Source organism: Oryza glaberrima, chromosome 3 (assembly GCF_000147395.1).
Source record: "Oryza glaberrima chromosome 3, OglaRS2, whole genome shotgun sequence".
NCBI classification, from domain to species: Eukaryota; Viridiplantae; Streptophyta; class Magnoliopsida; order Poales; family Poaceae; genus Oryza; species Oryza glaberrima.
In genome coordinates this window covers 11,252,745-11,279,771 of record NC_068328.1, presented here as the reverse complement: position 1 = coordinate 11,279,771, position 27,027 = coordinate 11,252,745, and the positions used below count along the sequence as shown (strand labels likewise).

The 27,027-nt window shown below is 42.6% G+C and overlaps 4 protein-coding genes and 1 pseudogene across 5 annotated transcripts; 2 read left to right on the top strand and 3 right to left on the bottom strand.

The window, feature by feature from the left end:
• Window positions 1-3,289: 3,289 nt before the first annotated feature.
• LOC127765356 (uncharacterized) lies at window positions 3,290-7,304 on the bottom strand (annotated as a pseudogene).
• A 1,479-nt stretch (window positions 7,305-8,783) lies between these two features.
• On the top strand, window positions 8,784-10,090 carry LOC127765351 (pyruvate kinase, cytosolic isozyme-like). Its single transcript, XM_052290226.1, has 2 exons — window positions 8,784-9,197; window positions 9,275-10,090. Exons 1-2 carry the CDS (start codon window positions 8,784-8,786, stop codon window positions 10,088-10,090), a joined length of 1,230 nt encoding a protein of 409 aa, XP_052146186.1.
• Window positions 10,091-11,674: 1,584 nt separating this feature from the next.
• Window positions 11,675-13,760, bottom strand: LOC127765990 (E3 ubiquitin-protein ligase SIRP1-like). 2 transcript variants are annotated; one of them, XM_052290981.1, is made up of 2 exons: window positions 13,206-13,760; window positions 11,675-13,088 (listed from the first exon to the last, which is right to left on the bottom strand). In XM_052290981.1, exon 2 carries the CDS (start codon window positions 12,834-12,836, stop codon window positions 11,874-11,876), a length of 963 nt encoding a protein of 320 aa, XP_052146941.1. In that variant the 5' UTR covers window positions 12,837-13,088; window positions 13,206-13,760; the 3' UTR covers window positions 11,675-11,873. The 2 variants fall into 2 exon arrangements, with proteins under 2 accessions (XP_052146941.1, XP_052146940.1); XM_052290980.1 differs by having other exon boundaries at window positions 11,675-12,884; window positions 13,206-13,758.
• Window positions 13,761-16,712: 2,952 nt separating this feature from the next.
• Window positions 16,713-20,659, top strand: LOC127767567 (RGS1-HXK1-interacting protein 1-like). Its single transcript, XM_052292943.1, has 8 exons — window positions 16,713-16,915; window positions 17,320-17,386; window positions 17,467-17,556; window positions 19,225-19,277; window positions 19,534-19,670; window positions 19,803-19,867; window positions 20,009-20,067; window positions 20,146-20,659. The coding sequence occupies exons 1-8, from the start codon at window positions 16,832-16,834 to the stop codon at window positions 20,233-20,235; spliced, it is 645 nt and encodes a 214-aa protein (XP_052148903.1). The 5' UTR covers window positions 16,713-16,831; the 3' UTR covers window positions 20,236-20,659.
• Window positions 20,660-21,227: 568 nt separating this feature from the next.
• LOC127767566 (probable arabinosyltransferase ARAD1) lies at window positions 21,228-23,932 on the bottom strand. The gene is made up of 2 exons (XM_052292942.1): window positions 22,817-23,932; window positions 21,228-22,133 (listed from the first exon to the last, which is right to left on the bottom strand). Exons 1-2 carry the CDS (start codon window positions 23,651-23,653, stop codon window positions 21,573-21,575), a joined length of 1,398 nt encoding a protein of 465 aa, XP_052148902.1. The 5' UTR covers window positions 23,654-23,932; the 3' UTR covers window positions 21,228-21,572.
• Between the last annotated feature and the right edge of the window lie 3,095 nt (window positions 23,933-27,027).

Genomic DNA, 27,027 nt, shown 5'->3' with positions numbered 1-27,027 from the left:
GATCTTATCGTGCACTAGGGGAGGAGCATCCTGAGCGCCATCCGATGACAAAGCACGTGACGATAGCACGATTTGATGATAGAATAACGAAGAAAAGACAAAATTACCCTTTCAAATTTTATACTGCAAGCTAATTAACTAAAAAATCAAATCAATCTATACCGTTAGATCATATATACTTGCAGTATATACTATCAGTATATACCGTAAAATTTCCCAACTAATATCCCCTGCTGCACTCTGCTTGTTTGTTTTAATGCTTATTAGTGGAAAATAGTTCAACAATGCCATCTGCCAACGATTAGTAAAACCTACTATGTGAATCCATGTGTTGTTTGCCTATGACCACTGAAAGTTTAATAATGCTTATTAATATTTTGGCATGCGAATGCTTCTAACAGTCCAAAATGTAGTCTCTGATTTTCTTGGGTTTCTTTATAACCATCTGAATTTAAATCAGTAGATTACTTATCTGTTGTATGTAAGGAATAGATTTCAGAAGTTTAAAATTGCAAACGTCAAGATGGGGCTATCTCATGATAACCTTAAGTGGTGAGATGAGGTTGGGGGGTACAATTCATATCAATATTTTACTGATCTGTACAAATTATCATGTACAATTTTAAAATGACACAAATAAATATTATATAGACATGAACAGCGAAAACATATATGGTGATTACATACTTGGATCAATGAGAGAGAATCCTTGCTTACTTAGGTGGTGCAAGATTAAAGATTAAAACAAACAGTAAAGTCATCCTTTCACCTTGAGGGGGTTTTTTTTTTTTTTGGTGATTTCACCTTGAGGGGTTGAGAAGTGTTTTAGGGTCTGTTTACTTTATTACTACTTTCAACCCTACCAAATTTTGATAGGGTAACAATCATTACCTTACCAATGCCATCCTACAAAAATTTGGTAGTTCCGTAACTTTCCTCTCACATCAAACTACTAAATTTTGTAAAGGCATCAAACTAGATACATCCAACGCTACTAAAATTTAGTAGTACCAAAACTTAACAAAATTTGGTATTGCCATAATTTGGTAAGGTTGAAATTGGCAACAAAGTGACCAGACCCTTAAAACAATAGGGTATTGAGAAATCTCCCTCATAAATTGAGGAAGGTGACACTGCAGAATTGGGTATTGTATAATGTAGCTGTATATTTGTACTGTTCTCTTATTTAGTAACATTTTTTTAGATATTATCTCTGCTTCATTCTGCCTTCTGAATCTAAATAGGTTAGAATATTTCTAATATCTAGGCTGAATATATCATTGTGTGTTATGAATGGAATGTGCTAGGCCTGTTTATGGGGTTACAGTGTCCATGCTTGTTTGTTGTAGGGTTTATTGGTTACAAATTTGGATTGAGGTCCTACTCACCATGGCACTTTCCGGATGATGGTTGACAGTTCAGCTGCATATATAAATTACAATGTGCAATATGTAAGACCAAGCTTTTTTGCAATCATTTATCCACGAAGCATCAAGTAGTAGAAGAGGATTAGGCGGCACCAGCATCTTCTCCTCCTGCTTGAGGTAAACGCTATTCCAAAATTTTAAACGAATAATCAATTCCTCAATCTCCTTGTGTAAACTGAAATGCACTCAAAACGTGATGTTTAAATAATAATAAGAGAAAGTTATTAAAAAAATATTTCCTGAGTTCTTATAGACATGTGGAGGGATAAAATGAAGATAAGTACTTTCATCACTTTGATTCATTGGAATTTAGAATTTGTGCGCACATATTCAACTTTCAACTTATGTCCACTAACTCACTGTCTTGCAGCCTTCGATTGATCCGAATAAAACTTATGCCAGAACCTATGTCATATCCTAGAACAATTAGATATTGGAAGTAAATTAAATTCATATTACAGAGCAAAAATTGGTACTAGAATTGTTATGTCGTTAGCATTATTATGGTACTCTACATTGCAGATTGTTTCTGCATTTTCTCAGCACACAAGTGGAAAATTGAAGCTGGAAATATGTAAATTAATAAATTTGTAAACTAATAAATAACCTATGGAGAACTTCCTCATACATTGTAGTGTCGTCGAAACGGAAGTATTGTTGAATTATTACCATGATTAATTGTAGCTTCATGCACCTTTTCTTTTGGGCAATGGTCTCTATGTGTACTCTTTTATTCATGCAATGACGACATGATACTGAATACCGAGTATTGAGTTCTTAAACTGAACTGGCATTATTTTGTAGAAAAAAATAAAGATAAGTAAAAAATCCCAATCATGTTATCATATTAAGCAACAAGATCAGTGATCAGGGCTCAAGTTGATATGGAGCCATATTATTAAATGTTTAATTTTGATTTGTTTTCCTAGCCAGGTACTGAAGTACTGTCTAATTAATGACCCTGGCATATGCAATTTGACCTCTTTGAAGTACTTGTCATTTGATTTTTTTTCTACCTTTGCCATGACGATTTTGTAAGGTTTCCTTTTGTGATACCTGTACAGTTAGATGCAACATTTAACCAATCGAAGTAGACGCATTTTTGTGTATTTCTTAATATTATTTTTTGCTTTTCAGAAATCCAGAAGAAACACAAATTGCAAAATTTGACGCTAACAAAGCATCCATCCAGGGTATTACATTGTTTTTTCATGTTAGAAATGGTGTAATTAATACTCACCTGGTAAATACATACAATATATTCATTGCCAATGGTACTATCGAGTCCATTTTCTTGCTCGTGTGCAAGAACATTTTATTTTCCTTGCACAATTGTGATCTCAAGACCCAACGCCTATTAATTCATTTGTTTATGTTTTTGTTCAAACCTTGAAATAAGTTAACGTGGCACACCATATGCTCGATCCTAAATAAGGCTGTTGACAAAATAGATTGGCCTAATCTAAATTGGGCGTGGCAAGGCCGCGCGTCGTTTCTAATACAACATCTAAAATATTGTCAACGCTTGTTCAGAACACCAAACTAGGTTTTTACTCGAAGGGAGAGAAAGCCACATGAAAATGCCTCTAAGGAGGAAAACGGTGCACCATAGACGTTTGATGTTGTTAGCACCACCAGCCAGAGACCGGGCAAGATTTTCACCATAAGCTCTTTCAACTACTGATCACCTCTACGTTCTTAAGAGACTTAGAGTAAAAGCGTTGTGGGTTATTGTTGCCTAGTTAGCCACATCCAATGCAATAGCTCCAATTCTGCCACAACTCTAAAGATATTGCACCGATGAAACAAACAATACTATTCCACACACACCAAACTACGTTGCTAGAACAAAGGGGGTTGGAAATTTTCAATGCTGAGCAAGCCACACGCGACCAAACAGTTCCGACTCTGCCCCAACTATGAACGTTTGGCTGTGCAGAAGAAATATCATAGACCGGCACTCCCCCATACGAATCTGCGCCCTGCATGAGCTAGGTGATCATAACACATCTCTCAGTCTTTCACCTGGTAGCCTTTCGCACATATTTAGTGTATATTTTTTATTTTATTATATATAAGAGTAATTGTCTACACTAATTTCACTTTGTAACAAGATATACCAAAAGACCTATAGAAAATCTCATAAAATCCCATAAAAGACACGTGAGAATGTCCATCCTTAAGAAACTTAGTCGAAATTGGCGCAGGTCCTATGGTACCATAATTAGAGCCCTAACTCTCACACGGCCAGGTAGCATTTCGCACGGGACGGCGGGACCACCCAAAATCATGCGCAAAATATGCTACTCTACCGTTCATTCATACTTCATGGGGCAGGTTGATTCTGCTTTCTTCGGAGATTCTGCACCTCCTTGCTCCTGATGCTGCTGCTCCTGCTGCAGCTGCTGCCTGGTTACATGATCCCAAACTTTCTTCAATCTTTCAACTGAAAATACAGCAGAGAATATCAGCTCTTCGGTAAAAAAAACTTTTGACCCAAGAAACAAATAAATATGACGTCACAATTACGACAAGAATGTATTCGATCAGAAACCAGGTCTAGAGCCATATGTAACATTAGAAACCAGGTATATGTGACATAAATAACACAAAACACCAATTTTTAAGCTCCACACACTGACACTTGTCTGGTGATTACAGCAGCGTTGAACTGCTGTCTAGCAGTAGATGGACGGAGCAACCCCATGGCGACCACAGAATACACAAGCATCGACATGATCGGACGCAGGTTTACACAGTTCCGAGATGGCCTTCCGTTTCGGGCTCTGGCGGAATGACGGTTTTCGATAGAAAGCCGGTAGATTCCGAAAAAAATTCATAAACCAAAATTTGACTACAAATTCCCAAAAACCAGTCGGCTTTAGCAAAATTTCGAGCGAAATAATCGAAATTTCAATCAGTAACTAGAAAAGGAGGTAAGCTAATTTTTTTCCTTTTTTTAATTCGTTATTCTTTTATTTTCTAATGTAAATTTTAGTAAATACACAGAATACATCATTTTTTTTCGAAAACTTGCATCCAATAGGTTTTATGAATATCATATTGTTTATAAGATTTTTTTCCCTTTTTATCAATTCAAATTTAAATTTGGATGAAACTCATCGAAATCTCAGACGACTTCTACTTTCGAGCCTCGTTGAAACCTTGAAATTTCGTAGAACTCGACCGGTTTTCGTCAAAATTGTGAACCTGATCGGACGATCCCAAAGACAGAAGACCAAACATGAGCCAAGTGATGGCGATTCGGTGCAGTTTGGTCTGGATTGGTGGAGATCGTTGGTTTTAGCTCCACGGACCTATGTCACTATGAAGGTTAAAGAACTGGTGTTTTGTGTAATATGTGTCACATAACAAGTTTTATATGAGGCAAAAAAAAAAATGGAAACTGGTGTTTTGTGTTACATATGGCTGTTTTCATGGTGTTTTGCAAAAATTTGCTCACTTTTATATAGCCTGGACAAAAGAAACATCCTATCCAATTATTGCGATTGAAGGATACTCCATAGATTACAGTACGTACCGGTGCTACGCGTGACGGGAATCATAGACAAGCTGAATCAAAAGAAGAGAGGGGTATTAGGCCTTCCAAAATTTAAGGATATGCAAAATAAGTCACCTGCTCTTATTAGCAGCAATCGCCTTCTCCTGCCTTAAGCATGTTGATACAAAGTCAGGCCCTTTAAAGACAAGAAATCACAACGGTTATATGTAAGCTGAGAGCAACTGGTTAACCCTTCAACCAAGATTTATAAGCATTATAAAATGGTTAAATATTCTATGGAGAAACGCCTAAAAAGATAATTAGTTCCCCATAAAACCAAGTGGTCCATGTGACTTATACGCACGAGAGCGTATTCTATTCGCAAAAGCTTTCCATGCATATCAACTAGCAAATATCATAGAAAATTCTATAAAAAATTGAACACATACTTCCAATAGTATTACACATATGTGTTAAATTTTATCTTTAAATCCATTATAGTTTAGCCTAAAAAAAGATAAAATTCGAACGGATTTGTCAGATTTTTCAAATTTTGTTACAGTTAAAATATAATGTATTTGAATATGGGATTTTACAGATATATGTAATACTATTGGAAGTACATGTCAATATTTTTTAAAAAAAAATTTGTGACATTTGCTAGCTAGTTGGTATGCATAGGATATGTTCCCATGCACAAATGTAAAAGATATACCCCCCCCCCCCGGCCTATATAATGAATTCTAGCATTTAAAATTTATCTCGGCGAGTTCATCTATTTTCTCATATCTTATTTAATTTCTTCGTAACTATCACACATTCACACTATCTAACTCATAAAGCATTCCAGAATTTGTGAATCTTCAAGGTAAAATTATTTGGAAACCAGGGCAGGATTTCTGGTCTTGTTTTAGTTCAGGGGTTCTGATTATTTTTATATATTTATTTGTTTTTGAAACAGGATTCTGAAGTTTTTGATAGAGGTTCAATGTGCTTATATCAACACAACTGCCAGTAGCTCGGTGAAATTAATCCATGCTAATGATAATTGGCAGGAACGTCTGAACACACAAGCTATCGTCATCTGAACGCACCAAGATAAAGAGATGGAAGGGCAGAGACGAACAAAATATACATACGACTGCTTGAAGGACCATACTGCCATGCGTGGACGAAGTGGGAGGAGCGCTTCAGCCGAAGTTCACGCGGCGGGTCGAGCATCTCCAACCGATCGAACGCCACCATCTTCCTCAGCCGTAGCCCGTAGGTCGACGGCGAAGATGCAAGATCGGAGGAAGAAGAAGACCCCGTCCGGATCCGTGGGGTGGAGGAGCTTAAGTGCAGGGACGCTCAGCTCCGCGGCAGCATGGCGTCCGCGTAGTTCCGGTCCATCCAGACCTCGGCCAATGGCACGCTGCGCTCGGGGTTCCACCTGCAGGTGGATTCGGCGAGCGCCCACGTGCTGACCACCGGCGCGTCGGGTTCGCCGTGGATCTGCGCGTACCTCAGCCTTCCTCCGCTCACCTTCACCGCAGCGATGGCCGCCGCGGTCAGGCCGACCGTGAAAGGGAGCTGCTCGTCGGGGGGACACGCGGGAGCGGGACGTGGAGCAGGTTGGGCTCCTCGGCGAAGGGATCGCAGGCGAGGAGGCCCTAGGAGAGGTCGATCCACCAGAGCATCGTCCCGACGTGGGAGACGACGCCCTCGATCGGGGTACCAGTCCCGGGTGAGCAGGGCCGAGCAGGTGGTGAGCTCCCTCTCGCGCCACTCGCAGCACTCCCCGACCTTGTAGCTGTGTGCAGCGTGGCGCCGCCGGTGGCGTCTCGCACCGGGGCTGGAGCTCAGCGACCATACAGGTAGTCAGGTACAGCCGCCGCCGTCGTCGTCCTTCACGATGAGGCCGACGTTGGCGGCGCCGTAGAAGGCCATGGGGCGCCGCGTTAGGTCGCGCTCGCGGAGGGAGACTACCTTGCAGGTGCGCGCGTCGCAGATGTGGCAGGAGACCATAGGTGGAGGCGGAGGTGACAGAGGATGCGTGCCGAGGAGGATGAGAAGGCCGGAGCCGTCGGCGGCGGCGATCGTAGGGGTAGGATCCAAGGCAGGCCGGGACTCCGGGAGGGAGATGTGGAGCGGCACGGTGAGGACGGAGGCCCGCGGGACGTCGTTGCGGTCGACAGAGATGTCGGCCCACCACGTTGGGGATTGTGGCCAGGATGGCCCAGGGGCTCCTGCGCCGGCGGCGGCATGGCTGCATTTATAATCTCTTAGTTGCTTGTTTGTGATTACGTTGTGCTTATGTCGGAATCATAAAGTTTTACACTTAACGGCATTATGTTACTTTATTGCTTGCTTGTGATTAATTACCTTGTGTTCATATCGGAATCATAAAGTTTTAGACTTAGCGGCATCCTGTTATTTTGTGATTATAATGTTGGTGTTTATGGTTCTGATTAGATGGCATGAATAAGTAAAAATTTAAACTTTAGACTTTGTAACTTGTCTTGATGACATAATCATAAATATTTAGACTTTGACTTTGTGGGTTTCTCCTGGAATCTAGGAGGTTCAAATTTAGGTTTTAGTGTATTTTCAGAATATGAGCACTCTGTTTTATTGTCAAGGGGACCTGCACGATTTGGCATTATATTTCTTTTATATTATTACTATTTCTTTTGCCAAGGCATATGATTATTGTTGGCATATTTATTGCATATGCAACTGACAAATCCTTATATAATTGGCACCAAAAGCTTGACATGCATTGAGCCACATCATCTAGAAAATAGTAGCTTTTGGATCTCTCTCATGCTTTAATCTCAACCATCCAATCATCATATGCATTTACAACCCACTAAGTGTAGTTGTTGCTGTAAAACTTAATGGGCATTGAACCATGAGTCCATGACAAAAAAAAATAAAGAGTAAATTGCATCCATGGTGCATCAACTTGGCATGTGGGTGCAATTTGGTGCAATAACTTGAGAAATGAGCGTTCTAGTGCAACAACTTGGTAGATAGGTGCAATTTAGTATAAGAACTTTGTAAGTAATCGTATAAATGCAACAGCTTGCAAGGTAGATATGATTTTGATACAATAAATTAAAAAGTTATACGGCAACTTAATTATTTGGAGCATTTTTTATATAAATTCAATTTTTAAGTACTTATTTTGACAATATAGTAGCACGGATTTGTATAAGTATATTTATATTTTTATCCTAATAAATAATAATTGAAAGTCAATTAAAGTGGATGTAAAAATTATTATATTTTGGTTGATATTTGAGAAGGTGAAGAAAACAAAAAAAAATCTTAAAGGTAATTGGATGTAAATTGTACTAGAACGCACCCATTTGTCAAGTTATTACACTCAGACGTTCAATTCCCAAGTTCTTGCACTACCGCACCCACCTGCTAATTTGTTGTATTGTGGGTGCAATTTACTCAAAAATAAAAAATAAAAGTCATACATAACTATCCAAGTGCCATGTAGAATTATAATTTCACATCAACTACTACTATACAAATATTGTTCATTTAGATATTACAAGTATACAATTTACAAATTGTTTTCTTCGAGTGTTCTTTAATGTATTTCTAAATTCTCCGCTGCAACGTGTGTTTTCCACTAGTTAGGATTTATTTCACTGCCATATGTTGCTTATTACGTTAGGTTACTACATTTGGTTTCATGCAATGCATAAAGCTATTTGAACATCCATCAAAATTCAATGTGGTGACGGAGAATGAAGAAATATGCAAAATTGTTTCTTTATTGTGCATGAAATTAACTATGTTTGCAACAGGGACCAGAGATCCGCACAGGCTTTTTGAAAGATGGCAAACCCATACAGATGAAGCAGGGGAAAGAAATTACCATCACCATAGATTATTCCATAAAGGGGGATGAGAACTTGATTTCCATGAGCTACCATAAGTTGGCTATAGACTTGAAGCCTGGGAGCACTATACTATGTGCTGATGGCACCATCGCACTCACGGTGCTTTCTTGTGATTGTGAGCAAGGCCTAGTTCGGTGTCGATGTGAGAATTCTGCTATGCTAGGTGAGAGAAAGAATGTCAATCTTCCTGGGGTTATTGTGGATCTCCCAACACTAACAGAAAAGGACAAGGTGGACATCCTTCAATGGGGTGTGCCAAATAAGATTGACATGATTGCACTCTCCTTTGTGCGTAAAGGATCAGACCTTATGCTGGTTCGAAGTGTGCTCGGTGAACATGCTAAGTCGATTCTACTCATGTCAAAGGTTAGTTTCTCTTTACATGCTTTACACATTTGTTATTATATGTTGATGTTAATCTGTTATGATGTTTTTTTGTGTAGGTTGAAAATCAAGAAGGTGTTGCTAATGTTGATGAAATAATTGCAAATTCAGATGCTTTCATGGATGCAAGAGGAGATTTGGGAATGGAGATCCCAATTGAGAAGATATTCTATGCACAAAAGGTGATGATTCATAAATGCAATATACATGGAAAGCCTGTTGTTACTGCAACCCAGATGCTTGAATCAATGATTAAATCCCCTCGTCCTACACGGGCAGAGGCTACTGATGTAGCTAATGCTGTCCTTGATGGAACTGACTGCGTGATGTTTAGTGGTGAGACTGCAGCAGGGGCATATCCAGAGTTAGCAGTGCAGACCATGGCGAATATTTGTTTAAGAGCAGAGTCATACCTGGACTACCCTTTCATTTTCAAGAAACTTAGTTCAGAAGCTCCAGTTCCTCTTAGCCCACTTGAGAGTTTGGCATCATCAGCCGTTCAGACAGCCAATATATCCAAAGCTTCACTCATCTTGGTTCTTACCAGGGGTGGTACAACTGCAAGGCTCATTGCGAAGTACAGGCCAGCCATGCCGGTGCTGTCTGTGGTTGTTCCAGAACTAAAAGCTGATGATAGTTTTAACTGGACTTGCAGTGATGAGGCACCTGCAAGACAGAGTCTCATTGTCAGGGGTTTGATCCCAATGCTGAGCACCGCTACACCAAAGGCATTTGATATTGAATCCACCGATGAAGCTATATTATCTGGCATAGATTATGCAAAGAAACTTGGTCTTTGCAATTCAAGAGATTCAGTCGTTGTGATGCATCGCATCGGCGGATATTCTATAGTTAAGATAGTGACCGTCAACTAGTTCATAGTGATCATTCATTTTCATTTAGTGATGAGAGTAATTTTTTGTGAGAGAAAGTATGTTGGGATGTTTGCTTTTATTTGGTTAGCTAATTCTAACGTGCTAGTACTATGTATATATTACCTACGTACTACGTTTAGCTACCTGTCTTATTGTGTACTTTGTGTTCAGCTACCCATTTTATGCTTTTCGTTTGTGTTTTTCCTTTTTAGAAAAAGGAAATGGTGTATATTTTTGTTCTGGTCTGATTGTTACATGAGGTTGTTGCGTAGCACCTCTATGAAAGCACAACACAGCCAGCCACTGGGATTGCCCGATGTCCGTGACAGGTACATATCCCCTCCCCAGCCGTTAGCTGCGAAACATGGTTAAGTTGAAATTATTTATATGTATAGATAAATTTCAGATACGTGCGGGAGCTACAAGCTACTAGTTCTTAAATAAACTTTCATAAACTCTCTATAAACAATACAATAGTTAAACTTTGTGTTATATGCCCTCGGTAAGTCTTGTTGATCCATTGATTTGGTTGTTTATGAATACACACTGATGTAAAGATTTATAACTTTTTTTAATTAACATGTGAAGATATAAAGATTTATACTAGGATCGTCTATTGATCTGGTTGTTTGTGTTATACTCCCTCCGTTTCGAAATATTTGACGCTGTTGACTTTTTTAAACATGTTTGACCGTTCGTCTTATTCTAATTATTAATTATTTTCCTATCATTTGATTCATTGTTAAATATATTTTTATGTAGGCATATAATTTTACATATTTCACAAAAATTTTTGAATAAAACGAACGGTCAAATATGTGCTAAAAAGTTAACGGTGTTAAATATTTCGAAACAGAGGGAGTATTGACGGAAAGATTTATGCTAGGATGGCCATCCGCCAGGCTGTTAAATCAGGTAACACAGGTTCTGCATTTGGCTTTATCATCCATGTGTTTGACGCGGGTGCACACGATTGCCGAAGGAAATTCAACAACATGATTCAGTATTCCATTCTGGAAAGCTCAAGATAAGACCAAATGATGTGGTTGATGACGACGTCTAACTCCTATTGCTAAGAGTCCCTATAATGGTAAAATAAGGTGTTCTCTATCAAATATGTACATCTCAGCAATAGACTAGATTAATAGTAAACCACCTCAATAGTATGTCTACATGGGTATCTATAGCTCTCTCATCCATTGTCTCGTTTTTTTCTATAGACTATCTCCTGGTTAGTAAATAGCTTTACTCTCTCTCTTTATTTAATCTCTTCCAAGTAGGAAAATATGCTGACATAGATCTTTTTGTAGAGAGCCTATAGATAACCATTGCGGGTGCCCTAATAAAATAAACCGTGCCATTCTCAAGCATGGTACCGGCGTACATTTTGATTTTCGACAAGTCAGAGCCGTGTGGTCTCACAATACTAGGTTCAACACATGAACTGGCAATCAGTTACTGTATCTATCTAGTCATTTATGGGCAGAGGCAAGATACTAACAGGCAGAAAGCAATATACGTAGATTGCTGCGTACCGAATCCTGACTGGATCATAGTATCATACTATTAGTACCGAATTGATACTTAACTAATGTCTCGCTTAAACTGGTGTTTCAAACTGTTTATCACAGATGCTCACCTTAACCACCCAAAAATTACAGTTTCAAGTTTCGACCAAAGAACAAATGCAGCTATCCAACTATACAAGAATGCACTGATGCAGGGACATACAACTACTCAACTAGACAACTGAACTAATCACATTGTTTGCTGCATTTTGCCGTCACGACGAGGAGGAGCTCCCGCTCGATCTGTGCGAGAATAACCCGCCAAAAGGCCACGAGAGCCAGCGCCTCCTGCCACTGCTTCCTCCGTCGCCATCACCATCGCCGCCGCCGCCGCGTGCATTGCCAATGAGCTCGTCGCCGCCCTCGGCTGCAACGACGACGTTGCCGGCGGTGGGCTCGTCGTCCGTGGGCAGCTGGTACCTGCACACGGGGCAGGAGCTGTGCGCCTCCAGCCACGGCAGGATGCAGCCGTCGTGGAACCTGTGCTTGCACGGCATCTCCCTCGCCTCGCCGCCGGCCTCGAACTCGTCCAGGCACACCGGGCACGTCGCGCCGGCCGCGTCGTGTGCCCGGACCGTCGGCAGCGCGGCCACGGCCTCCTTCCTGGCCGGCGGCGTGCCCTGACGGTTCGGGTCGGTGTCGGCCAGGTAGTCCAGCAGCAGGTCCAGCCCGGGGCCGAGGAACAGGTCGCCGAGCGTGAAGCCGGACGTCGCGGCGGCGCCATTGCCGTCCGCGGGGGTAACCAGAACGAGCCGCTCGCGCCCCGAGTCGCCGGGCGTGTCGCCGCCGGCTTCGTCGTCGTCCTGGAGCGCGCTGAGCAGCTGCAGGAAGGCGATGTTGCGGTACTGCCTCCGCGCGAAGGCGGCGAGGTCGCTGCTGCCATCATCGAGGCCGTGGCGTCGGGACGAGACGCCGAGGAGGTCTATGAGCATAGGCGCCCAAGGAGGCGGAGCGGGCGTCGCCTCGTCGTCGGCGTTCTCCTCACTGGCAGCGCCGCGGCCTCCGGCGGCGGCGTTGCCGCTTCGCCGTCCATCGTCGTCGTCGCCGCCGACCATCTCTTCCACGAAGCCGGAGTGGCAGTGGGGGCACTTCACCTCCTCGATGCCCATCTCCGGCCTCACGATCAGCGAGCACATGTGGCAAAAGTACCTACACGTTGCACTCGGTTCTTCCTCCATTGATCCTCTGTACTGCTGTGTCGTCTTCTTCCTCCTGCTTGTAGAGAGCTACACGCAAGAACACAAATTTCCACCATCAGGTGAATTTCTTACAAAACACACACACAATTTACCGAGATGGATATTCCTCCACAAAAGATCGATCTTAAGTATGCAACATATGAATCATGCCATCAGAAATTGCATGTATGCCCTTTAAATGTCTCATATAGAAGAAGCCCATTTTATCCTCTCTGCAGATAGCTGCAGAAACTAATGATTTTTTGAAGCTTCAGAATTCAGACAGAATCACAGAAACAAAAGAACACATGATCATTCACAGAACAGAACAGAAAACGGAAAAACCGAAACATGGGTACAAAATTTTACCTGCCAAGGGAGATGATTCTCCTCCAAGAACCAAGAACAACCTCCAATCCTCTGTTCAATCACCAGAGAATACAGCTCTGTCTGCTATAAGGCCAAGACAGCTAGACCAGGGCAAATATCAAGAAGAGGCAAGCAGGAAGAAGAATCTAGAACAGCAACGAAACTAGTTTATCTGGACACGGCCATAGTCCAGAGGAAGAGGTCAGCGAAAGGAGAGGAGACGACGCACGCAACTAGTGGGCATTAAACTTGTGGGCGCTTTGGGATAACTGATAGCTTCTTGTTTGCGCATATCAACCGGTTTTCTTGATAATTATGGAGCGTGTTTTGTTTTCTTTTGCTTTGTTTGCACCGAGCCGATGCTTGCCAAGGCCAACGATGAGTTCTACGGAGACTCTGAAGCTTCTTCTTTTTTCTTTTTTTTTTTTTTTGTTATGGCTTCCGTTGCTGTCATGGGCCACGAGGGGGGAGAGGTCATTGCATATGGTGTAACCTGACCGAACACAACGAACAGGACAGGTGGTTTGGACAAGTTGATCTCTCTGGCGGCTCGTATCCATGATGAAATGGGTGACATTGCTCTGATGAACTGAACTTTGATTCGATCAACTGGGTAGTAGCAGAATCGAGTATATAAAAGCCAGATTATATATTCAGGAGGCTGATGTCAGTAATGTCCCTGCACGTCTTCTATTTCGTTTCAGCCTTCTTCTCCTTGCAGTTTTTTTTAATCCCTGAAAGCCGGTTTTTGAAGTAACTAATAACCTTTTTAATTGGCAAACAATCCTATAATAATTTTGCTAACAGATCTGTGTCATCATCGTGTCACCAGCTGCCGTGGACGATAATTAATAACATTACTCTATATGCTAATCTTTTTCATGACACATTTTGTTTCCTAAACAATCAAACCCTATATACTCGCTCACTCCCTGTCCTTTTCAGAAATTGTTTTAATTGCTAGGTGCTTATTAAATTTTTTTAATTGTGTTTGACATGTTTATGGATCCAATTAATAGTTTGCATCCATCTCATTTATGTATAATTCAATTTATTTTTGAAATGCGAATCCTAAAATCCATCTAAGTAAATGGAAAAAATGTTATTTGGCGCACTCTCCCATAAAGACCCACGTTGCATGCGTTGGGCAGCTGCGCCACCACCACTATCTGACGAGTTAGGTTCGGCGGTGGGTAGCAGCTAGCGGGTAGAGGATGGAGGGGGTTGGTTTCAGGCTTAGAGGAATAGTCGGCGAGGTGGCACCAGTTTCAGCTCTAGCTCTACCAGAACTGTGTGGCTAGAGTAGAGGACGACGTTGAGAGCGTTATATTAAAGTGGTTAGGAGCAGGGTCGAAGGTGATATCTTGACGACAAAATCCACCGGAGATGAAGACAACGGGTGGGGTGGAACACTAACAAATGTTAGGACGTGCGGAGAGAATGGCGCAAGCGGTCACGGGAGATGGGGGCATAGCGAGGAGGTGCAGGATGAGGCACGGAGTAGCAGCAGCGCCACGTGTCTGTACTGCCGATGGACGAAATCGCTAATAAGTGGATAGCCGCACGCGGTCTCATGCACACGACCAGCCCAATCGTTCCTTTTTGGGCCAGGTTGAATGCGATTGGATTTTCTATTTTTGGCCCTTCACATATTGGCCTGTATGCTCTTTGCCCTTTTTGGTAAGTGGTCCAGAATAAGTCTACTTTGCATCCCTCATATATTGGTGCTGATTGAATCACCTCCCTCAACCGCAAAACCAAGTATAGCGCCACCACCTCCATCTTCGAAAACCGGTACAAATCATCTCCTTCAGTGGTTTTGGAAGTGGTTTTCAACTGACGTGACAGATTAACTCGCTGAGTCAGCATGTGGGTCCCATATGTTAGTGATTTCCAACTTATCTCTTCTTCCTCACCTCCCCCTTCTCAGATGCACGCGGATCCTAGGGAATGGAGGGAAAAAAGAATGTGAGCCGCGCTGCGGATCCTGCTGAACACAAAAAAAACTGCTACTTCGGTTTGGTTCGGTGCGGTTCGGCTCGGTGATCGGTTTTCAGAAAATTTGTGCCCACTTGCGTAATAGATGAGACTAGAGATGGAAGTGGTCGCGTGGTTGACCACGGATCAGCCACCCCAGCGGTGGGCCTCCGCAGCTGGCACACCTACACGAAATAGCAGTTCCCAATTGGAATAAGTTCACTTCAGGTCCCTCAATTTGTCACCGAGTTCGAAATTCGTCCCAACAGCATAAAACCGGATACAACGCTTCCTCCAACCTACAAAACCGTGCAAACGAGGTCCCTCGACAGTATTGTCCCCGGTTTTAGCTGACGTGGCGCCTACGTGGCACTCTATTGACTAGGTCTTCGTCCCACGTGGCATTGACGTGGCGCTTACGTGGCAATTCAATCCGAAAAATAATAAAACCCGTGGGACCCACGTTAGTTAAAAAAAAATGGTGGGCCCATGCGGCCCCACATGTCATCCTCACTACTCCCCTCTTCTCTCTATCTATCTTTTTCTTTTCTTTTTCATTCTTTTTTCTTCTTTTGCTTCTACTACTAGATGGCATCAGGCGATGGCGGGAGCGCCGCGCCAACGGAGAGGGCGACCGACAGGAGCGTTGCACGGGTGGAGAGGGTGGCCGATGGGAGCGTCACAAGGGAGGAGGCGAGCTCGTCGGGCCAGCCGACGGGAGAGGAGCAGCGGCGCGCAGTGGCCGGCGGGAGAGGATCGGTGGCGCACGCCAACTCGCGGGTGGGAGGGAGAGGAGCACCGGCGCATGCCGCGCTAGCGGAGAGGGCAACCAACGAGAGCGCCGCGAGGGAGGAGGCGAGCTAGTCGGGGTGGCCGGGGGGAGAGGAGCAGCGGCGCGCGGGGGGCGGCGGGAGAGGAGGCAGTGCGCGCCGTTCGATGGGAGGGAGATAGAGGAGGAGCGGTGCGTGGGGTCAGCGGCCGGCGGGAGGGCAGAAGAGGAGCGGCAGCTCGCTGGCCTCTCCGCCCTAGTCGGCATCCCCGTCTCATCCCTCCCCGCATGTCCCTCTACAGTCCCGTGAAGAGCTGGAGGAAATAGAAAGGGTGGAGAGTGGGACCCACTGACGGGTGGGTCCCATATATTTTATTTTTTTAGTTTTCAGTTTTGCTTATTTATTTATTTTTGGGTCAAACTGCCACGTCAATGCAACGTGGAACGAAGACCTAGTTAAAGGAGACACATAGGCGCCACGTCGGCTAAAACCGGGGTCAATACTGCCGAGAGACCTCGTTTGCACTGGTTTTGTAAGTTGGAGGACGGGTTGCAACTGGTTTTCTGGACCAAGGATGAAATCAGACTTGGGCGACAAATTGAGGGATCTAGAATGAACTTATGCCTTCCCTATTTGGAAAAAGAAATTTCTCATGGAGGCCCAAATCCACGATTCGCCTGGTCTATACATGGGCCATGCTTGAATGGGCCCAAACCAGCAGGAGCCAGGAGCCGAACAAAGAAGTGTGGAGCTTTCTGGAGGCGACGCCAACGCCACGGCCGAAAGCTTTTCTCAGCCCGAGAGATCCGCTGCGAGGGCGCCCCCAACCCGACGGTCGCCGGAGAAGCAGCAGCCGCCGCCCACCCACCCATCCAGTCGATGGCGCCGCCGGATACCAGCCGCGCGCCGGCGCAAGGCGAGGAAGCCGCCTCCACATCCCCGTGGCCTCTCCGGAAGCTCCAGGTCTCGATCCCCTCTCCGTAATCCTATCGAAAGGTCCCGGTTGTTTTTTTCTTCCAATCCCGGATGGATTAGTGTTCGTGGGCACCTATATTTACTCATATGTGGTGTCAGATTGCGCGGGATCACGTAATTTGGTCGAACCGATCTGTCGCTAACATTACGAGTTCGCTCGATTAGTGGTTTTTTTGTGTTAAGGCGTTAATAGGATTGTTCGTGTTCTTTTTTTTTTTCGTGGAAAACTAATTCCATTTTCCCCTTGCGCGAGATGCTTGCAAAGCTGCATTCTCATTGCTTTGCAGTTTTGTTATATTGGATTAACAAGACATTTGCATTTGCTTATGAAGGCCTAAATATTTATGCTTTTTGTTACTCCCTGCTCACCCTCTTTGTGTTTGCATATGTAGAGTTTTACACCAGGGTTGTGTTCGCAGTACAAAGCTTATGAGAATGCATTTGTGGATATGGCTAAAGGTGAGAGTTGTTTTCCCCCTTGTGCATTTGTTGCATTTTGATGTATAGATAATCAGTACCTGGTTTTATTTCCATTGTAGGAACTATTTCGGATGCAATGGTTCTTGTGAACGAGCACCAGACAGAGGCAATTGGATGTGCCACTGTGGCAGGATTCATCTTATTGAGAGGTACATTTCTGGTGTTATCGTGGAAGCTTACTTTTATCGTGGATGTGCCACTGCTTTTGGCTGTGCTTGTATGAGGAATCATCTGGACAACTCATAATTGGTTAATTGCTTTATTGTACTTCCATTTTAGACACGTTGCAGATGTATTTATCTGCTTTCACTGGGTGCCATCTCATAAGTTTGATCTTTGACATGTTTATTAAAAAACGCAAGGTTATGCTATGAGCCTGGATAGGCAGATGGATAAATGTAGGGGAATTTATTCGATAGGAATTAATAAGTGTATAAGAACATGGTATTTTGGTAAATCATGAATTCTGAAGGTGTGATCCACCCACAGCCGCAGGACAGTTTATTTTTCCTTAGGTTTTTTGGAACTGCTGGGGTTACATTCTTGGGGAATGATGTGGACCGGAGAAAGCAATCTAGATACCCCTGCGTTTTGCAGTATTTGTCCACATTATTGTGATATCTTCTTCACAAAATTTTATGTTTCATCCATTGAAAAGAGTACAATACAGTATAGCAGATTTTGTTCCATCTTGTGCTCTTGCTAGTAAGAATATGGGTAGGCAATTAAGCATGGTCCAATTCCATTAACTAGCATCTAGATTTTTTGTCTCCTTGGTCTGTGCTCAAGAGATTGGTGAGGAAATATTATGAACTGAGGGAATACTCTTCATAGATCTAGCATTAGTAGACTTACTAATTTGATACATTATCCCTCAGGTGGTTCATTATGCACATAATGTGGAATATACTATGTTTTATTCTACAAGAATCAAAATGCTCCTTGAAGTAGGAGAGCAAGGCAAATTCTTTGGAGGATAACAAGTTCTGTTGTAGCAATTTCTGTAGAATAAAGTTGCCATTCATTTATGTGTTGAATTAAATGTACTAGTATAGACAGCATTCATGCCATATGGAACTCATATTACATAACTATTGGAAATGGTTATAATTTTGATGCCAGGTGATATTCTTGTGAATTATCAGTTTGAGTTACTTCCGTGTAATTTGATAACAAAAGTTCGAATCCTGACCGACCCAGGCCCATATCAAGCACAGTGGGGTGTATCTGGTAGGAGGCAGCTAGTATTCTCTTCTTGGTTTGACAATTCGTTGTTAGATGTGGCATCAGTAAATGAAAATTATACTTAATAGCATTGTTGGAGGATCAATATCAATCATAAAATTCTGCAAAAACATGCCTTCGTTTTGTGAAAGGAATTTTACTTGTGAAGAATGGACTTTTGGCAAAGTTATGTGCATTATTGACTGCAATGGAGCCCTCCATCTGGCAATAGTGGATTAGTGATTGTTCTACTCTGCATCGTGGCCTTGCTACATTTCCAGTGATCCAGGAATTCGTAGAATTACAGGTAAAAAAGGATTGTGAATATTATGCAGATGAAGGCGGTTGTAGGTTTGGGCTCTGCTTTTCAGCATGGAGGATAGGCTAGCTTAATTAGGATCACGCAGTCATGTATTCATGTGAAGAGAGATGTTGTTTACCCTTCAGTTGCTTTGAAGTTCAGCATGCTTTATACTTTTATCAGTTGGGCATGGAAGCCCATTTCCTCTTTTACTGAAACAGTGTTGTGTTTTTGTTCTCATGAAGCAAACGAAATACTAACTTTTGCCTCAAATGCTAATGAATTTTGTCAGGTCCTCGGAGATTTTTATACCGCAATACTCTGGGGCGTTTCAAGACTGAGAAGGTACTGTTCTTATATATGTAGCATCCATTATATTATGCATGCTTACATAATTTCTATATGCTTATAGTTATGATGTCACAGCATGTAACAATGATTTCTCCAAGTATTAAGTGTTATTTCAGTGATTGGGATAGTAAATACTATTGTATGTTTGAATTGCATAATCATGATTATGATTTTTTTTGTTGGTGCCAACGCAGACAGGCTTTCTTCCCTCCATGATATCAGAAATTCTGACCAAACATTTTTTTAATAGGATTTACTGAATGATGCTGAGCAAAGTATGATGGAGTACAAAACATCTATCGAACAGTTGAAAAAAGATTCAAAATACACCCTAGGCAAAATAGCTGTTGGTGAAAGTGATTTGCAGCGTGGACAAACTGATTTGAGGTAATATGCAATTACATATACAGTTTGGGCTGGACAATATTTGCTTTTATATCCATCTTCTGTTCTTTTTATGAATAACACCACTTTTTCTTACCAATATGTTGTCAATGTCATGCTCATGTTTTTTTCCAGGTCTACTGGTAAGCAGATTCGATCTCTTATTGGTTCCATTTACAAGGCTGAATCCACAGCTACAGGTATTGAGTTCCTTCTCAAAGCATATAGTTCATTGATCATACTTTTAATAGTTTGGCAAGATGTATCTGCATATAAGAGGTACCATACATCATTTGATGATTTACTCTTGTTTTATATGACACTTGCTCTTATGGCCCCAGGTTTGATGGATCGACTCCGGACAATTCCAACCAGACAATCTCTTGAACTGCGAGCAGAGGTAAGTTCGAGGGCTTTACGTATATTGCATTGTCACCATCTAGATTTCAAACTTAGTCATGCTCTTTTCACTTTTCAGGTGGCTTCCATGGCCTCTGATTTGAAAAACCAGAGATGTGTTCTACAAGAAAGGATCAACAAAATATCTGAATATGGTGTCCGCGTCTGAACTTCAGTAATCATATTTCCCATGATACCACACTTTGCCCTTCCAAGGTGGCAATAAACTGAATCACTGCAGGAGATGCTGTTTATCGTTTGATCAGGCCAGTACCATCTCCGGACTCTTAACCTTTTCTGTAAGCATTTTAAATAGGAGAGCAAACAAAATCACTCGCCATAACCATGGATTTCATGGCATATTCACTGTATTTCTGTGCTGCGCTTGCGCATTGTTCCTTCAGCTTATGTGATGTGTTTCCTGTAAGCAATCTTTTTGGCATTCTGGTTCAGAAGAACCCTCCGGCTGCTTTTTCCCACATGGGCCCCCTCATCGTACTACCAAGTTATGTGATATTCTGATGTAAGACATCTCTGCTCCAAGCCTCCAGGAAGGCCATAGGACAATGAAATTATGTCTCATTCTTCAGTTACTCTTATTTATATTTTCAGAAATCAAGTTAAAATCTAGAGTGTTGGCTTTTCGGAAACGGCAGCAACGTAGGTATTTTGCACCATACAAAACGTCATCCCCAAGTCGAGCGCTGTTGTCCTGACCAGGGTTAAAGGTTTAGCCGATTTGATCGGACCTCATCGAAATGCTGAAATTTCGGTCCGAAATTTTAAACAAAATTTAGTTAAATTTGAACAAATATTATCAAAATTCATGAAAAAAATTTAAAAAATTTTAGCCGAAATAATATCGTATCGGAGGGTCCGAAATGACCGTTCCGGAATTTCCAACCCTGGTCCTGACTCGTGTCGTGCGAAACCCTGTGGTTCCGTTGGGACCAGACCAGTCTGGAATTTTACTTGGGGAGTGGACTGGCCAACAAGCAACTTAGCTTGGCCGCATTTAGGCAATTCAGAAGTTCGGATCAGTTTCATCACCCCACAATTCATGCTTTGAATTCTGTAGAGAAAAAATGGATATAATCTGGCAAGGTACCAAAATGTTCTCTCTAAGCTGAATTACACCTGTAAATTGTGAGCTTCAGTAGATAGCTGAATTACACCTGTAAATCGTGAACTTCCGATGAAGTGAACCAATTTGCAACCAAATGTATTACATTTATAATATCCTAGAATATACAGCTTGTGACCCAAAATTTATTGTCCCTATCTGCGGCTCAGTGGAAAGTTCGTAAAAGAATGAGAAGGAAAAAAAAAATGCCTCTCATATCTGTGATACTGTGACGCCAAAATGTATAATGTGTGCTTGTACTCCATTAATCTCTTGCGACTATAGCATTTGCCCCCCTGCTTGTGGTCTGAGCTCACCCTTTCATTATCGATACTCCCATCTTGCAGAGGATCAAAACTTGCCGAGAGTGTATCCCTCTAAGATCAGCTAGGTTGATTTTCTAGCCAAGAAGATCTTGTCGGAGTCTCATCTGTTCTGTTAGTTTCAAACCGAGAAAATCTTCGTAATCTGTTCACCTTCAACCGAATTGAGGGCGCCTTTCGAGCTATGGCCTTCCAGATCATCTGAACAGCATCATCATTTTGAGATGGGTACTGGTATTCGAAGTGCCTTTCTACTTCCTTCAGCCTGTTCCACATGCGTGTCCAGTCTTCTCGGCTTATTCCATTAATCAGATTCATAAGAAAACCCTTCTTGACAGCATCCGCACCACGCACTATGATGCAGAACTTGGAGTAGTCAAGGACATCTTCAAATGGGAGCTCAATCTCATCGCTGATGATGATGGGAACGCAGTGGCTGACTATGGAATCAAACAGGCGATTGGATGATGGCGTGTCGCCTGCAATGTTGAGGCAGAACTTGGAAGCCCTCATCCCCTGTGTTGCTTGCTCAATTCCATTACCCACCACACTTCCAAATGAAAAATGTACATCTTTCTCATCTTTGAGGAGATAATACAGTTCCTGTCTGATGAAACCTCCCTGCAATTTTGTGCAATTAATAGGTCAAAATTGCGTCGACGATAAAAGAATCTGAATCACAAATATTGCTCCATAGTTCCTCAATTCTCAATACAAGTTAATCAGTTCTCAGAACAACAGGAATATAATTCAGACTGATCATAAACCGTAATATATATATCTTATATTTTCCTTGTTAAATGCGCACAGATACTTCAATCATGGTTTCGATTGTAGCAGTAAGACTCTAATACTATGAAGTATTACGTACTGACAGTCTAAACCTAATGACAGCCTGCAATATCTTGTGACATGAATGGCAAGTATGCTGGTGGGTGACCATATGACAAGTGATTTCTTAGCAAAGTGAGATGGATTAATAAACAAGACAAACATTCCATTTTTTGGAAAGCATTAATTAGTAGCAATGGCACTTCCCCCTTGCCGAAATTAATGAACTGCTTCAAAGTAAGTAGGAGTACAATTGAAGGGGGTACTAACTGAGAACTTAATCATCAAAGTAGAACTAGTAGCACATGGCAAAAATTATCAATTCCGTTTTGAGGGAGATCACATGGAAAACATTCATTTGAAAATAGAGATACGATAACACAACCACATATTATGGGTATCAAAATTTCCCGAATTGGCTTAAACCTAATAATCTTTTCACAAAAGAGTACAGTAAGTAACAAGGCACTCACATCTTTCCGGTAAATGGCACCCTGGAAGTAGAGCAGCGTCGGCCGGTCATCGTAGCCGGCGGAGTCATTGGCGAAGTTGGGGACGACGTGCCGGTACGGCGCGATGACGTCCTTGTCGAGGCCGGCGACGCTGGGCGGGTACCTCCCGAAGTCGCAGAGCACGAAGACGCATGGCCAGAGCTTGTAGCGGGCGTCGAGCATCCCGTTGGGGTGGTGGGCGAGCACGACGTGGTCTCTCCCGCCGGACCTCCGCCACTCGGGGCGCGCGGCGAGGTAATCGAGCAGCCTCCGCTGCAGCGCGCGGTCCTCGCTGGCCCGCGCGGGCGGCACCACCTTGGAGTGGCGGTTGAAGCTGAGCGAGGCGAAGAAGGGCACGAAGACGACGTCGGCCGCGGCGGCGTGGCGCACCCTGACGGCGCCGCACGGCGTGGGCGCGCCCTGCTCGGAGGCCAGCAGGTCCAGCGTGAGCCAGTACTCGATGCTGTGCTGCAGGTTCAGCCCCCCCGGGTACTCCGGCACGCCGCCGCCCCTGACATCCGGCCACACGCCGCCGCCGCCGCCGCCCCCGCCCTGTGGCTCCCAGTCGAGCAGGCCGAAGTGGAACTCGGCGGGCAGGTCATACATGAACACCCGCAGCGCCGCGGTGGCCGGGTCGCATTTCCGGCCCGAGGAGCCAACGCGGAGGCCCTGACCCCGCGCGGCCAGCAGCGGTTCGGGCGTGACGGCGGCGGAGTCGAGGAGGAGGTACCAGGAGAAGAAGAAGAGCAGCGCGGCGATGGCGAAGAACCAGGCGATCGGGCGGCGGCGGCAGGAGGCGGAGGCGGCGGCGGCGGCCATGGGCGCGCGCGCGCGCGCTAGCAGCGTGGGCAATGCGGGTGGAGGAGGCGCGCGGCCATGGCCGGGGATCTGGTCGCGGTGGGGGCCGACAGGTGGGGCGGATCTGAGGAAGGGGAGGCGGCCGCTGCTTGGGTCCTTGTCGTCCTCCTTCCCGATGGAGCTGCGAGGGGGTCGGATCTGGGGGTGGAGGAAAGGAAAGCGGTTGGGGTTGGGAGCGGCGCGGCTTTCCAAAACCACGCAAGCGGACGCACGCGCACTTCCACGGTCGGGGTCAGTCCTGTCGCGGTCGCAGGGTCTCTAGTCTCTCTCTCCTCTCCATGTGGTTTGTGAAGAGGACCTTCTTCTTTGGTTGGGTTTGGCATGGAGCCAAGAGGAGGGACGGCCGGAGTACATGCGTGCTGCGTGCACCAAAGGCTGCTGATAGGCCTGATATAGCACGTGAAGTTGTGAACTGAACCGGTGAACCCCCTTCCATTTGTTTCATCCGCTCGGTCTGCCTCATGTTTTAACCAGTTTTCTTTTCACCTTTGAGTAAACCAAAAAAGGCTTTCAGCCTTATCGATTGACCTAATAATACAAAGCGAAAGCGAAAATTTGAATTTTTGAATCTGATTTTGAAGTTGACTTTCAGATATTTTGATGTAGTTTCTTTTTAGCATTGGCTTTTAAGTCGTTGCGAAAATATATATAAAAGTTTTACCTATACATTAATTTTTGCCCCTCCTAATAAACTGTTTTGGCTTATTAAGGAATATGTGCAACTGATAAGGCTCTTTCAGCTTACCGAAACGAATGCAGTGCATTTTAACTTTCACGGGATAGAAATTTAAATTTCATGTAAGTGATTTTTTTTATTTCTGCCATGTTCTTTCTAGTTTATTCACTGGATTATTGAAATGGAGTTTTTCCACTCTTTAAAGAGTATGTTTTCTTAAAAAAAATCCTTCTGCCATGTTACTAGGGCCACTTGTTTTAAATTTATTAAGTTTGTATTTTTAAAGTATTTAATTTATCCACATAGTTAAGTAGAGAATTCACTCTATAATCTAAATCAAACAGATCTTGTCCGTCCATCCTTTCCATGTCAAAGATAATAAATATCATGCGTTCATAAATGATACTAGTGCTTTTGACAATATAATAATACATGTAACTTGTTTGTTATAGATATGGAGGCAATAAATGGTCAAGTTTTCTGGAAGTTGATCAACATTTAGACATAGTCCTGAATATATGGTGTGCGGAGATCACTAAAGATAGTATTACTTGTCATCTTTATTGGAATGTTTTATAAAAAAATAATCACACCTTGTTTTCTCTTTGAAATTATCATACTACCGATACCCCATATTTTAACTAGTTGATTTATCAATTCCACACATTATGTCCGGCAATATAAACAATTTCTCTTCATTAACATTTTTCAAGAATTGCGTCTTAATACTCCAAGCACTATGCTTAGTTTATACGTAACTTAGCCCCCTTTTGTTTTTTTTTCTTCTTTCAAAGTTCACCTCTACCAAAGGAGAGCGCCGAAAAGGCTAGTTGGCGCACACGCGCCGGCGGCGCGCGTTTTAGGCCCAGGAGGCCCAGCGCCGGCGCGTGCGCCCTTCTGCACGCTCTTTTTTTTTCTTTTTTTTCGTTTTTTTCCTCCCTTTTTTTCTGATTTTTTTTATCTTTTAGCATGTTTTGAGTTCGAAAGTTTTTAAATTTTGAGTTAAAAATTTTCAAATCTGGATTTGAAAGTTTTCGAATCTTGATTTGAAAATTTTCAAATTTTTCAAATCTGGATTTGAAACTTTTCGAATATTGATTTGAAAATTTCTAATTTTTTCAAATCTGGATTTGAAAGTTTTCGAATCTCGGGTTGAAAGTTTTTCAAATCTCAAATTGAAAGTTTTCAATTTTTTTCAAATCTGGACTTGAAAGTTTTTGAACCTCGATTCTCGAGTTGAAAGTTTTTCAAATCTGAGTTGAAAGTTTTCAAATCTGGATTTGAAAGTTTTCAAATCTCGAGTTGAAAGTTTTCAAATCTCAAATTGAAAGTTTTCAATTTTTTTCAAATCTGGACTTGAAAGTTTTTGAATCTTGATTCTCGAGTTGAAAGTTTTAAATCTGAGTTGAAAGTTTTCAAATCTTAGTTGAAAGTTTTTAAAATTTGACTTTAAAATTTAAAACTTAAATCGAAAGTTTTCAAATCTAACTTCAAAAATTTTCAATATGTTAGTAAAAAGATCTCCCAAAAAAATTTCCGAATATTTTCTTGATTACTATCATTAGTGTTAAGTATATTAACTAATATACGTAATTAAGACTAAAAGGGATGAAGTGCTCGCCAGATGCACGCGCGCGCTAGCCATTCCCGGAGAGCGCAACTTGGTGGGGGCTAAAAACCGGGTCATGATCTTTTTACAAAATTAACATTACACCTGTCTATCTCCTATGTCATTTCTTGCCTTAACGTTTTTTTTTGTTTTTTTGGGATGGTAAGATTTGGTCATAGCAAAATTCTGACAAGGTTAATGTTTAGATTGTTGCCAAATTTTTTTCTTCTATATATAGCTATCAAAGGAGTGCCAAATTTAAATTGGCATGGTTGAGAATAGATACAAACCAAACAGGCCGTACATTGCATAGTGAAATATGAGTTATTGCCACTACTTAATTATATACTAATTACTGAGCATAGATCCACTGTTTGGATTACGTATGATAGAATCAGTCCACACAAGTTTAAGTTTCAGACTGATAAATGTGTTTGTATTTATGACTAATTATTTTTTCAATGATAGACAACGTAACTATCGCCGTTGTCGATAACAACGTGTCCATGGTGAGTTCATTAATCTTTAATATACTCAACGAGATGTATGTTGTGACTTTATTAATATCTAGATATCCATGATGGTTTCGTTAATTTTAAAATATGTCGGTCTAGTTTTTAAAATGTTAATAGGGGTAGCACGTGTGTTTACATATGTGAGTATAATGTGAGCACATATGTTTATACTTGTTTTTTTTAGAAAAAAACAGTAACAGGTTGGCACTAGTTAATTAGCACCTAAACGTTTTAGCTTTAGCTACCACTGCCTCTAAACACAGCGCTGCCGGCCCTCTTCTTTATCTGTTTACCACTGTGCATACGGCAGTTTTTTTAATACTCTCTCTATAGTCTATACAATGCAAGTGTACAGTACCCGTTAAAATAATTTCTGGATGATTAACGGTTGAAAGTGCCCCTGTTTAGCCCATTTCCACGTAGCTTCCCACGCGGATGCGGGGATTCCTCCTTTGGCTGCCTGCAACGCTGCATCTCGCTCTCGTCGCCCGCGCCATCTCGTCTCCCGCCGGGTCACCCCCAAGTCTCCTCCTCC

What these genes read in the sequence shown, in the direction of transcription:
- LOC127765990 (XM_052290981.1), bottom strand. Translation starts at nt 12,836, where the DNA reads ATGGAGGAAGAACCGAGTGCAACGTGTAGGTACTTTTGCCACATGTGC.
- LOC127765351 (XM_052290226.1), top strand. Translation starts at nt 8,784, where the DNA reads ATGAAGCAGGGGAAAGAAATTACCATCACCATAGATTATTCCATAAAG. An exon ending in CGATTCTACTCATGTCAAAG is followed by an intron (nt 9,198 to 9,274) that starts GTTAGTTTCTCT and finishes TTTTTTGTGTAG; the next exon opens with GTTGAAAATCAAGAAGGTGT.
- LOC127767567 (XM_052292943.1), top strand. Translation starts at nt 16,832, where the DNA reads ATGGCGCCGCCGGATACCAGCCGCGCGCCGGCGCAAGGCGAGGAAGCC. An exon ending in ATTTGTGGATATGGCTAAAG is followed by an intron (nt 17,387 to 17,466) that starts GTGAGAGTTGTT and finishes TTTCCATTGTAG; the next exon opens with GAACTATTTCGGATGCAATG. An exon ending in CGTGGACAAACTGATTTGAG is followed by an intron (nt 19,671 to 19,802) that starts GTAATATGCAAT and finishes GTTTTTTTCCAG; the next exon opens with GTCTACTGGTAAGCAGATTC.
- LOC127767566 (XM_052292942.1), bottom strand. Translation starts at nt 23,653, where the DNA reads ATGGCCGCCGCCGCCGCCTCCGCCTCCTGCCGCCGCCGCCCGATCGCC. An exon ending in GTGCCATTTACCGGAAAGAT is followed by an intron (nt 22,134 to 22,816) that starts GTGAGTGCCTTG and finishes ACAAAATTGCAG; the next exon opens with GGAGGTTTCATCAGACAGGA.